Raw genomic sequence first — 13047 nt, 5'->3', positions numbered from 1 at the left:
TCAAAGGGTAATTCGAGGTATTAGAAATAATGACTGATAGAGGCATTAATTGGCAATCATGTAATTAAGACGTAACGTATGTTATTAAGCTAGGTTGGTAATGACAATTCAAATTAATTATATTCAAATGTAAATATTTGCAACACATCTATTACAATTTTTCAATTTTAATTAATTACAAATTAATTCAAAATTTTTACAAAGTCACTGTTTACACGATTGCATTCACTTAAAATTTTTTTTTATTTTAAAATAAGTGATAGCACAATGAATTATTTAAAAGTTGTCGATGTTCAACGTTATTTACCATTTTCAAGAACTTTTTTACGCGACGACACGATGACTCACGGCTGCATTTACCTCGCACACGGAGAAGTGCAAAAATTGGGACGCACGACAAAGAGGAGACAACAATTCGTGACCCAATTTTCGACGGTGCCGCGACGATACCGTATAAATCGCACGATTTACCTTCGGAAAGGTGGAACCGAGTATTTTTGAATAGGTGCTTGATTGCGTGGCTACCTCTGTCAATCACAATAAATCCCGAATGTCCCGTCAAGGGACAGAGGAAACATTTAACCGATTTAGCGGGAGTGCTTCCGTCCAACTGACTCTACCAGACTGACATCATACTATCATCTTGAATTCTGTCAGCCTGAAACATCATTCCAGTCACGAACCAAGAATTTTCTTAACATTCTAATGACCTTACATTTCGTAGAATACATTTCTTTCCAAAGGAATTGGATAAAAATAAACGTTATTTTCGATTCTGTTTCGTAAACGACTTTGCAGATGATGTATCTAATTCTTTTTTAATCTTTCATTTCTGGAATTACTAAACTTTTCAGTTTTAGACTACGAATTAAATTTCATCATAAATCAAAGATAAAAATGAAATTTTAAGCAAAAATTGTCGAGTAGGTTCCCTATTTATTCTTCTAATAAAATAATAGGTATAATTAAAATATTCCTACGAATTTTCAAAATGGACAGAGATCCAAGAATTCATTCATCTAATAGAAAGGATGCTACTAATGGAATTATATTTCAATGTTTCTCTGATGTACGCTGCAAAATGACAAATGACCGAGTCTTAATTAGTACCCGATGCACCAGATAATAATGGGGTAAAGAAAGAGATTGCAAAAAGTTACGTATGAAAGTCACGAATAGGTGATACCAGTCATCAAAGTATTAATATCTTAACGCATTACCATTAGTTTACATATTTGTACATTTTTCATCGACTGCTCTTTATCTGTTGGTTCCGTGTAAATAAGTACCTTTCTGCCATCCATATATTTGAACATTCAATTGCATGTTTTTTGCAGTTTATTTTATATTATTATTTTTACTGATCTCTTTCAGTTTTCAATTAAAAAGCTAATATACTCATTAACTCTGAAGTCCATAGTATTTTTTATTTCAAATTTCTTGGTAAATACAGTCATTTATCACTGCGATGGTCAACCCATCAAGTACACGGTTGTTCTCAATCTTTCCTATTCACGAAGAAAAGAAAGTTTGAATGTTAAATTTTACGAGCTATCTTTGGAAACTTTAATAATTGCCTAGCCTTTTGTGAGGCAATCTCTTATAGTTCCATGAAATAACTTTATTATTCGTTTCGAGATACTCTTCGAAGGATGGTACACAGAAAATCGTTAATCAATTTTTATCACGTCGAAAGAAATAATGTGTTTTAAATGAAATTGGCTAGTTGCATTTTCCTTTGTGCGGTGTCGATGAAGATGTAAAGAGGAACTTTACAATTCTTGGGCAGCGTCCAAAAGCAAAGAGGGTATAAAATTTTGGTGGATGTCTATGAGTCAGTCGTGCCGAGGAAGTAAGTGCTTCTTGAGCGAATGTATCCGGTACTTGAACTATTATAACGGTAACGATACAATCTTCAGCATCCTACTGTTCGTGCTAGAAAGTACTAAATCCATTGAACGGTACATTTTGGATACAATGCATTCAACCAGAGGATGAAATTAAAAAGAGACGTAAAATATAATAAAACTGATCATAGGTATACTTCTGTTTTCAGTCGCCAATTACCAAACACTTTATAAAAAGCTGCTAGAATTTCAGATTTATTTAACAATTAATAGAGGAAGTGTAAATATTTATAACGCTTAGGTATCCCTTAAAAGTATACTCGCGATCAAATTAGATTTTCCCAGGGAAAATTGTGATGCCCCGAGTTCCTGCCCTTTCCCTTAATCGTTCCCGAGGAAAATGACAATATAGGGGAGGGACCCTATATATTTAGGCCTGCGATTTCCCACCGCTTGCATATAAACGTTTGCGTGGGAAAATTCGGATCAATATTTACTTTGTTATTCGCACTCTTTAGCTATACTAAATTTTCTAATATTTAAAAGTAAAAATCACATTATTTTTATTCTAAATTATTTTTAATATTAATATTTGGAGAATTCTTGATTTTCCTATATTGCCATTTTCCCTTGAGAATTTTAATTTGACCGTGAACTATCCTTTATTTAAATTACAAGTAGTAGTAATGAAATTTCTTTACACATCTCTAAAAAATTTCGATCAAATGCCAAAGTTCAAGGTATTACCTTTTTCATCGTTCAACAAATAGAAATTTATCAGCTTTAAATTATTTTCTTACAAATAAACAGACAAAAATTGCTGACTGATTGACAATAACGTAAATAAACACCATTCGCTCTATATAAACTAATAATTTATTGACATTTCCCGAGGCTTGGTTTCATTTTCTATTTATAGAGTGTTGTTGGTAGTACGTACGTAATCGGTCTCACGTGTATATGAAGGAACGTGCCTTTTAAATCTCATTGAAAAGCATGACTCGAGGTTCAGCTTTTTCAGTAAATCGGCCGCGTCTGTATACGCGTACAAATGTGTCGTCATCTTGGTTCGAGCGAGGCCGAGGTAAAATCATCGTAAAAACCTGTAATATCGAGGCAGCCGACAGAACCTGATGACTTCAACGCTTACAACGTATGGACGTGATGTCATTTTTGTCGTCTCCAATGTATTGCGATTATGCAAGCGGTTCTCCATGCGTGATACCATGGCCAGAGGTGGAAAGGTTATTTGATTCCGAAAGTGAAACTCCGTTGTATTAATTTGATAGACACTTGCTTAATTGGAATTAATTGCATCCTTTCATTTGGCTATTCAAAGTGCTTACAGAGTACTATTCAACGAGTTGACTCTCGTGATGCACAGTAAAATATTTTCACTAAAAAATTGTTCAAAATTTAAATTTTGTTAAAAATTATTATTAGGTATTATTGGTAAAAATAAAAAATTAATATTGTTAAAAAAATATGGGGTGGCTTTTATTTAATATTAGACATTCGTATAATAGTGAAAGAAAAAAAAAATAATTTTCATGATTTGTAATTACAATTATAGTAACGTTGAAGTAAACAATGAAATATTAATTTCACGTCGAATCTCAATGATACGCAAAGCAAGTGTTTATCAGAGCACTGCATGTCGTGTTCAAGTCATGTTTCGCATATCTCTGTTCCCAAGGCTTGCATACGATCGTCCAAAGTATTCCGTGTCGTCTTCATTGATAAACGACATTAACTCAGGAGAGATCATTGTCAAAGATATTGTTTTGCAGGAGGGATGGACTCGTTCGTGGGAAGTTCTTCCCTGCAGGACTCGCGGGAACCTTTCCGTAAGAGGATTCTCAGCGCTTCTCAACTGATAAATTTAATTAGAATTGCGAAGAATAAGGGGAGTTCTTTCGTTCGAGAAAATAAAAATAAGCGTTGGACGATGCAATTTGCGCGCCAAACGTACATGCTTTGCTTCTAACACTGCCTTTCTCATTTTGATGTTATTTTTAACTATTATGTTCAGCATAGTGGTGTATAATAGCTTGAGATCCTGATAAAAAATGTGTCGTTTCAATTTTATATTGAAAAGGCTGAATTTAAATTAATCGAAACATAATTTACGAGTCTTGGTACTCTTCAGGCTTCATCGTAAAATGAAATAATTTAATAATTTAAATAACAATAATAAATATCTTAAAATTGCTTACAATTGTATTTTCAATATATAACAACGTAAAATATAATAAAATAATTAGTCAAAATTATTAGTGCTCTTGTACATCAAGTGCACCTAATAAATTAACGCTTCTTTAAGTAGAGCATGATGGTGTCCCGATAAAGAGAACATACACGACGTAAATTAGTACACTTGTCGGCATCAATGATGTTTCATTCCAACGATGAGTTTAAAACACGGTATTTCAGAAATGCTACCTTTATCATACACGCGTTGAATGAATGAAATAGTCTTTAATACGTAGCTATGCGTATCCTCCTACATTTATACTTGTAATTTCTTACTACTACCAACGTGGCTGGCATTTCGTTACTACTACTACTGTCATTACTAATTATACAGTTAGTGGCAACGGCCGACGAACCGTTTCGTGAAATAGTTATCAGAGCCAACAATCAGCTTGCCAGATCTTCTCTGTTTATTGACACCGTAATAACAGCTATAAGATAATTACTTTCATTCTAATATATTCCATTCAAGTTAATGTTAATTAAGAAAAACATCTATGCAATTTTAATTCTTTTTAATTTACTAGAGATTATTATTAATATATTATTAATGCTATTCAACAGTCAACGCATTAACGTTTTATATTTTAAGTTTTTAATTACACAAATGTCTTTGTTAAATACTGTGAGCCATCGATGGCCTTCGCTGTACTCATATTAACCAGGTTGAATTCGTGTTATAATTTACATCCTAAAGCCAAATACCTATCTATTATGCAACCTCGCTAACATTCTATTAATGTACCGTGTAAAATAGTTGGGCTAAAATAAATATGACAGTGAAGCACTTTGGTAAACAGGAATCCTTGAGATTATCCTAAAAGAGCCAAATACATACGTCATACATAAAATTACCATCGTTCGCAAATTCTATATCCATCGACAAATAGTGCCTTATTTCCGTCAGTTTCATCATCCCGATTTTATTACAGATATTTCTTCTTTTTACGGGCAGCATGGTCGAAGAGGATTCCTTGTTACATTAATTCAACGATCAGAACACGAGCCATTTATTGTAAGCTCGCTCGATCGACTGCTCGTTCGATTAGGTTATTTTTCCTTTTCTTCGTTCTCTCGTCCTTGCTATTTCATGCATGCTTCGTTTCTTCGGCTTCTTGTTATCCTTACTCCATCATCTGTTACCCGTTTCTACAGTCAATGAACTCGGCCTCCTTTTTCCATTGTCGTACTCCTAATTACGGTGTTTCGTGCTGGTCTCTGCGCGGCTTAATTTTTCCGGGATTGAAAATTTTCTGTCGACCGTTCTTCCTGCACGATAGAAACCAGACCCGGTCAGTGAATCTGTTCTTGTTCAGAGGAAAGAAGAAAACGGAGCCTATCGTTGCTTTCACGATTTTTGTACCATTGGATTTCTAGTTTAGTTGTTGGCACGGTATTTTGCATTTTCAAGCGGAGAAAGAGATTTATTTTTCCCTGAAAGTAGAAATTGTTACGATTTTCTGTGTCAAATCAACGGGAAGAATAAATTGGTGGATGTCGAACAGTTTATTGGAATTTGTTCCTTAGTAGTTTTACTTTATTATTATAATTTTACTATAGATTTTCGTATTATTATTATTTACTCTATTTCATGGTGTATGAAATCAGAAACTATGAAATAGAAATCTATTACTATGTAGTTTCAGTTTGAATGGGAAAAGGAACGTAAAATTAAATGAGCTGTAAATCCTATGGAATGCGAGACTTTCAAAGTGTTAATACAAAATTTAACTTATTTATTGGAAAATTAAAAATTTGGTAAATAGAACATTTCTAATCCTCTGCTCTATTTCTAAGACTTGGGTAATTATAGAAATTCAAGTGTCATTCACGAAACATGGCAATCAGTATATTAAATCTATTTGTTCAATTTACTATAAATTTACATTAAAAAAGTGCGTCAAATTAAAAGATCAAAAATTTCCTAAAATTTGCAGTCTTCATAATTTTACCAGATATAACACGTCAAGTTTAAAAACATTCAGACGAATTAATTGAACATTTCCTCAACGTAGTCGGGGGTATTCAAAGCAAATTTGTTCGTAATAAAAATATTAGCATAGATTAGCATCTAATTTATTTCCAATGCAGTGGTACATATGTATTGATTTAAATATTTAAATGCAGATGGTCAGCAATTAAGAATAGCCGGTGATGTCAGGGTCGCGAATAATTTGCAATATCAACGTACGATCGTTCCACGTCAACCTGTATTTCCGGTTGCAGGCATGCTACGTGAACCCGACGCGGTCATTCGAACGCATTCTACGGCTATAGGAGTCTGTTTGGTGCACGGCATAGCTATAGTTAGCTTGGTACACAGCCAGAAATTGCAGGAAGACGCATAGCTATTATACTTATCGTCATAGTGCTCTTTGAAACGTCGATGCTTAACAACGCATGAATCGCAAAGAGGTTTAATGGGAAAGCGCGAGTGTAAGATCGCCAAAAGAGGATGCGCGCAATCGAGTTAATTATTACGAAGGGAGAGAGTAATTCTAATTGATCTTACCTAATTCCTTGTTAAATTATACGCTCCTTCAGCCACAATAAATTGTCTAATATTTATAATAATTTCTACCTCGATTGTACCTTAAATTTAAATATATAATGCTTTTATTGCAAAATTATTTATTATAATTCAAGAAATAGTAATTTTCAATCAAAGCAGCCTCCATTCAAGATAATAACTTTTCAATTTATTTATGGTAATTTTTCAGCTCTAGAATTCTAGCAATTTTGAAGATCTGGTATACTCGCAATAAAATTAGGGTCCACTAGGGAGGATGGCAATATAGGGGAAGGAGGAATTCTAAAAATCTTAATTTTAACGATATTAATATTGAAAGTAATTTAAAAAAGAAAATAATGTAATTTTTAATTAAGAAATATGAATAATAAATAAATATCAATTTAAATTTCCTCGCATAAAGTATTTGTGTCAGTCTCTTATGTATATGTATGGAGCTCTTTCCCTGCATTGCCATTCTCCCCAGGGATGCCTATGGGGAAGGGTCGAAACCCAAGACATCACCATTATACCCGGGGAAGCCAGATTTATTACATATCTATTTTTGTGATTTACGAACCAATTTAGTATGCTCTTTCACAATGATGTGTAAAAATAACATCGATTGAAGCTGGCTCGCTATTGTAACATAAACGACAGCAGGGTTCTATGTTTAGTCTTCTTTCATCTTGAGCAAGGGGTTACGGAAACCCTTAAAGTGTCCCTTGCCAGACGGTAAGCAAGGGGTACTCATTTGTGCGTAAGTCATTAGCTGCGATAGCTTTTTCCGAATGAATCAATCCTTACTTCAGCTTTAAAAAAAAGTGACTCATACTTGTCCAATTGCGTATCTTCCAAGTGAAAAATCTTTGCTCATACCATTAAGTCATTGATGTTAATTCATCCAAATTGTTCCTCGTTTTACCATTTATAAATACAGTAAACTTTGACAAGAATATAATACATAGTATTTATTTTTTGAATCAAAGAAATTGAAATACCAATTAGACTTTATATTTCTTTTAACAACTTTTTATATTACCGCAGAAATATTTGCAAAATTATTTTGGATACTTTTATGTTTCCAACATTAAAAATGCAAATGATTTGAAATATTGAAACTGCAATAAGTATTAAAGTATATGGTTACTCACACAAGCAATACATAAATGGGTATTACACATTTTTTTGTCAGAAAATATTCCAAGATACACGACGAACAGGTACATCTTGTTTCAATGTTATTCCAAAGCGATTGATGCGAACAGTGCAGTTTTTCTTCTGCAGACCAAGGTATCCAATCAATGTGAACCTTTTAAGGAAAACTATGTCGAGTTTGTTGCATACACTGGTAAATGGAAACCAACCCTTTTAGTCGATGCAGCTGATTTAAACGAGGAAAGTAAACCGGCAACTGGTTCTGTATATTTTAAGATAAAAGAAAAGTGCTGTTATACTTTTAAAATATGTATTTTAACATAAAATCGATTCTAAATAAAAAATGTCCTTATATTCATCATTTTTTTACAAAATTTATATTTTTAATATTAGTAGTTCATATTACTATAATATAAACGAGTAAAATATTGAAATATCAATATACCATGAACTACTATGTATTTTAATATAATTCTAAACAAATTATCGACGCAAATACCGCGTCTACAACGAACGTATTCCACGAGGAGGGTAATAGTAATGAGTGCAGTGACCGCGGATCGTCTCGGACCTTCATCGTTATTTCACGGAAGATGCAACACACCTTGAAGAGAAATGGGATGAAGCAGGTTGTTTAAGACAGTGAAAGAAGACGGGTACGACAGACATAGAAGGGACTATCCACGTGTCGGAGTAACGGTTCACTGAATTATTTAAAGCATGATGGAGAACTTTGCAAGCGCAGGAGGTTCTGTACACCAGACTTGCATACAGGATACTACCTGATTTAAGTTCATTGCAGATGTGTCACCAGATATAAGTACATATGCATATGATAATATTACACGGATACTTAACGCCATTTGAATATCATTAAAATTCAAGATGAACATCTTGACATTTTTCAAATCTCTATTGTATTTCGACACGAATAATTACTTTAGCTTTCTGTCAAGAAATATCTGCGTTTTTATTAAAAAATTTTAAGGAAAATATATTTTTGTCATTTAGAAATATTTTCCCCAAAATATAATATTTTTCAAAGTGATCAATGTGGTTCAACCCTTTAAGAAATTAATAATCTCATTAGTAAACGATGAACAGTGGATCAGTTTTTTAATATGACATTTAATGGCTCAATTAATTTGATATTATAACAAGTGTCTCGTTACATCTTTTGCTCAATTGAGCGTATCTGATTGATGGCATGGCAAAACAATCGCATCGAAGAACGTGACGAATGATTAAACACATGTGTAATACTTGATCGCGAAAGAAAGTAACAACACGGTGTTCTTCTATTAATTATTCATTAACCAATGCTACGCTATGCATTTCATATAGTTTTATTATACATTTTTTCTCATCTTATTTTTACAGAGTGACCCCAGCACGGCATTTCTTCGAGCAGCTCGAGCAGGGCAGCTGGAAAAGGTTTTGGAATATTTGGAATCGGGAGTGGACATTAATGCTTCAAATGCTGTAAGTTAATAAATCAATGATTTTTATTAATTTTATTTTTTTTAAATGTTGGATTTCATAAAAGACATATAGGGTGTTTCATGTAACTGGATCGAGTTATAGCTTTATAATAATAGAAAATAGAAACAAAATTTCATTAGACAAAATTAATTAACTTGAAGTTATATATATAATTTTTAAAAGAATAGTGTAAAATTTAGAAAATGAAGATTATATGAAATATTAAATTCAAATTGGAGTTTTCTTCATGGTTCGCCATGGTTGAGCTAAAGAATGGACTTGATTTACATTAATTCTTAATTTTTATTCATACTTTTATTTTCTTTATATATCATAAATTTTCTTCTTTTACGTACCTTATCTTATCTATACACATGCCTTACTTAAGTCGCTTTCTATTGTCCTCAACCGTTTAACTACTTTTCCTTTTCACTTCACCCTAACACCTCTTCTAGCGTGTAATTTCCTTTTTCCGTTCCATAACAATCTTCTATTCATATGGCAAGTGTTTTAATGCCCCCTTACCGTTGCTATAAATTTTACGTACTCTAGCTACTTTTTATTAAGTACTTGTTACACTTGTTACGTCTATTTTTTCTCCTATCCTTCATCAGGTCCATATTTCGGCATAGAATGAGACACCTTGTGTTCAGGCTGAGATTTATGGATTGAACATTCACGAGGCATTCATTAATTACAGAATGGCTTAAATGCTTTACACTTGGCGGCCAAAGATGGACATTTGGAAATCGTCAGAGAACTTCTTAACCGTGGCGCAGTGGTCGATGCTGCTACCAAAAAGGGAAACACAGCGTTGCATATCGCTTCTCTTGGTACATAAAAACATTAACAATTTCATCTCTTTTATGTCAGGGATAAAATGTATTTTTTATTACCAAATTTTTTGTTACCATTAGTTTATTATCTTAACGCGTTGAAATGAATCTGACGTTAAAAACATAAATCATAGAGGCAAATAATTAATCGAATACCAGTCTAAATGCTTTTATCTTTTTGTAAATAATAATGTGTTGCATGCAATGGGCGAATGGGATGAGCGTTTCGAGTTGAAATTAATGTCTCATTGTAGCTGGACAGGAGGAGGTGGTACAATTGCTGGTACAACGAGGTGCTTCTGTGAATGCACAGTCACAAAATGGGTTCACGCCACTCTACATGGCTGCTCAGGAAAATCATGATTCCGTAGTCAAATATCTTTTGAGTAAAGGTGCCAATCAGACATTGGCCACTGAGGTTTGTAAATAAAATTACTGATAAAAAATAATAAAATTTTCAAAATTTCTTCACGGACAATCGCCTCAATAACTTTTCTTCAACTTCAGATCATCTGAAATATAACAGAGCCTTCCTTTAAATACCAAACATTTTTATTTTTAAATTTCCGAAATTTCATAGATTGCTAACTGGCATTTACGATATGCATCTATGTAATTGTAGGATGGCTTCACCCCGTTAGCAGTAGCGATGCAACAGGGTCATGACAAGGTGGTGGCAGTTCTATTGGAAAATGACACTCGTGGTAAAGTTCGACTACCTGCCCTCCACATTGCTGCCAAGAAAGACGATTGCAAGGCTGCTGCCCTACTTCTGCAAGTATGTCGTAATAGTTTGCTACCGTGGCTCTACGTTCAATTCGATTCAATCAGAAACGAAATGAATTGATTTTTTCATCTTTTCCATCTCACAGAACGATCATAATCCCGATGTAACATCGAAAAGTGGTTTCACACCGCTTCACATAGCTGCACACTATGGAAACGATCGAATTGCTTCCTTGCTGTATGATAGAGGGGCTGATGTTAATTTCGCGGCAAAGGTATACTTTTAATTATTAAAAGAAATCATCTCTTTCTGGTCCAAGTGTATCTCTAAATAAATAAAGAATTTCCAAGATGAATAGACTGCAAACGATCTTACATTTGTGAAGTGTTGCCCTGTATTAAGAATTTCATTTTTATAGCACAATATCACACCAATGCACGTAGCAGCAAAATGGGGAAAAATTAAGATGGTGAATCTTTTAATGAGCAAGGGAGCTAATATCGAAGCGAAAACGAGAGACGGTCTTACACCCCTTCATTGTGCGGCACGATCAGGTCATCACGAGGTCGTTGACATTTTAATAGAGAAAGGTGCACCGATCGGTTCCAAAACGAAGGTAAACATTTTCATTGGATGCACTTTCGTTGAAGGTAAAACCAGAGCGAGTTGGGTTGATTCTTGTTTTTCTGTTGACAGAACGGTCTTGCACCGTTGCACATGGCTTCTCAAGGAGATCACGTTGACGCAGCGAGGATATTATTGTATCATCGTGCACCGGTGGACGAGGTGACGGTTGATTACCTGACAGCTCTCCACGTGGCAGCTCATTGCGGGCATGTGCGAGTTGCTAAGCTTCTACTCGATAGAAATGCCGATCCAAACGCACGAGCTCTAAACGGCTTTACTCCACTTCACATTGCCTGCAAGAAGAATCGACTGAAGGTCGTTGAGCTCCTTTTAAAGCACAAAGCTAGCATTGAAGCTACCACAGAGGTATATTCGTGTTTCTTTATTAGTATAGTTAATTACTATCCTTATAGTTAAATAATTTACGTCATAGATACACACACGTACACGTGATAGTGTCAGCTATACATTATGTATATTCGCCATTTACCTTTAATTAGAAAATGATCTATACCATTCAAAAAGATGACAATACAGGAAAATGTTATTATTTCTTAGTAATAATAGACTCGTTTTATTGCTTAGTCTGGATTGACGCCTCTACATGTAGCAAGCTTCATGGGATGCATGAACATAGTGATTTATTTACTGCAACACGCAGCTAGTCCCGATGTACGAACTGTAAGAGGCGAAACGCCTTTGCATTTAGCTGCCAGAGCGAATCAGACTGATATTATCAGGATACTTCTTAGAAACGGTGCCCAAGTTGATGCCACAGCAAGGGTAAAGAAATAATTTGAATATTTTCAATAAAAAGTAGCATGAATATTTTATTCTCACTTTGTATTATAATTTTGAATTAGATTCAACTGTATTTAAATGGATTTGAATAATGTAAACATTGCAGGAGGAGCAAACACCGCTCCACGTAGCTTCCCGATTGGGTAATGTTGATATTGTAATGTTGTTACTTCAACACGGTGCCGACGTAGATGCCACGACGAAAGATTTATACACTCCACTTCATATCGCCGCTAAAGAAGGTCAAGAAGAGGTAAAAATTTCAGTCCATATTATTCTAATAGTTGTTATTTAATCAATTATTGATAGTTACAAATAACTTTCAACACAATCTTTTCGATTTATAGGTTGCATCCGTTTTATTAGAAAACAGCGCATCGCTTACCGCAACGACCAAGAAAGGATTTACACCTTTGCATTTGGCAGCTAAATACGGTAATATGAATGTAGCAAGATTATTATTGCAGAAGAATGCGCCAGTCGATGCTCAAGGAAAGGTTAGGATCTTCCTTTATTTTGTAACAATAAATATAAGTTTGAATTATACAAATCTATTAATTAATTACAGAATGGAGTTACTCCACTCCATGTAGCATCTCACTATGACCATCAGAATGTAGCATTGCTTTTACTTGATAAGGGTGCATCACCTCATGCTATGGCCAAAAATGGTCACACACCATTGCATATTGCTGCACGTAAGAATCAGGTACATAACAGAAAAACAATATGAATTAAGTAAAATATTCAATATTTATTATCAGTGGTTCTAACTTAATTTTATATTTGTTGCAGATGGACATTGCA

The 13047-nt window shown here is 34.0% G+C and overlaps 1 protein-coding gene across 1 annotated transcript in view; it reads left to right on the top strand.

The window, feature by feature from the left end:
- The window catches only part of LOC143305373 (uncharacterized), a 28136-nt gene extending 15902 nt beyond the window's left edge, over positions 1–12234 (top strand). The window contains exons 3-10 of the mRNA XM_076688622.1: positions 9148–9249; positions 9950–10082; positions 10340–10503; positions 10708–10863; positions 10958–11086; positions 11231–11428; positions 11509–11805; positions 12025–12234. Coding sequence (XP_076544737.1) covers positions 9148–9249; positions 9950–10082; positions 10340–10503; positions 10708–10863; positions 10958–11086; positions 11231–11428; positions 11509–11805; positions 12025–12234 — 1389 coding nt within the window. The remainder of the gene's footprint in view (positions 1–9147; positions 9250–9949; positions 10083–10339; positions 10504–10707; positions 10864–10957; positions 11087–11230; positions 11429–11508; positions 11806–12024) is intronic.
- Positions 12235–13047: the final 813 nt, after the last annotated feature.

This window comes from Osmia lignaria, chromosome 6 (genome assembly GCF_051020975.1).
Source record: "Osmia lignaria lignaria isolate PbOS001 chromosome 6, iyOsmLign1, whole genome shotgun sequence".
Lineage (NCBI taxonomy): Eukaryota > Metazoa > Arthropoda > Insecta > Hymenoptera > Megachilidae > Osmia > Osmia lignaria.
This window is presented reverse-complemented; position numbering and strand designations above follow the sequence as displayed.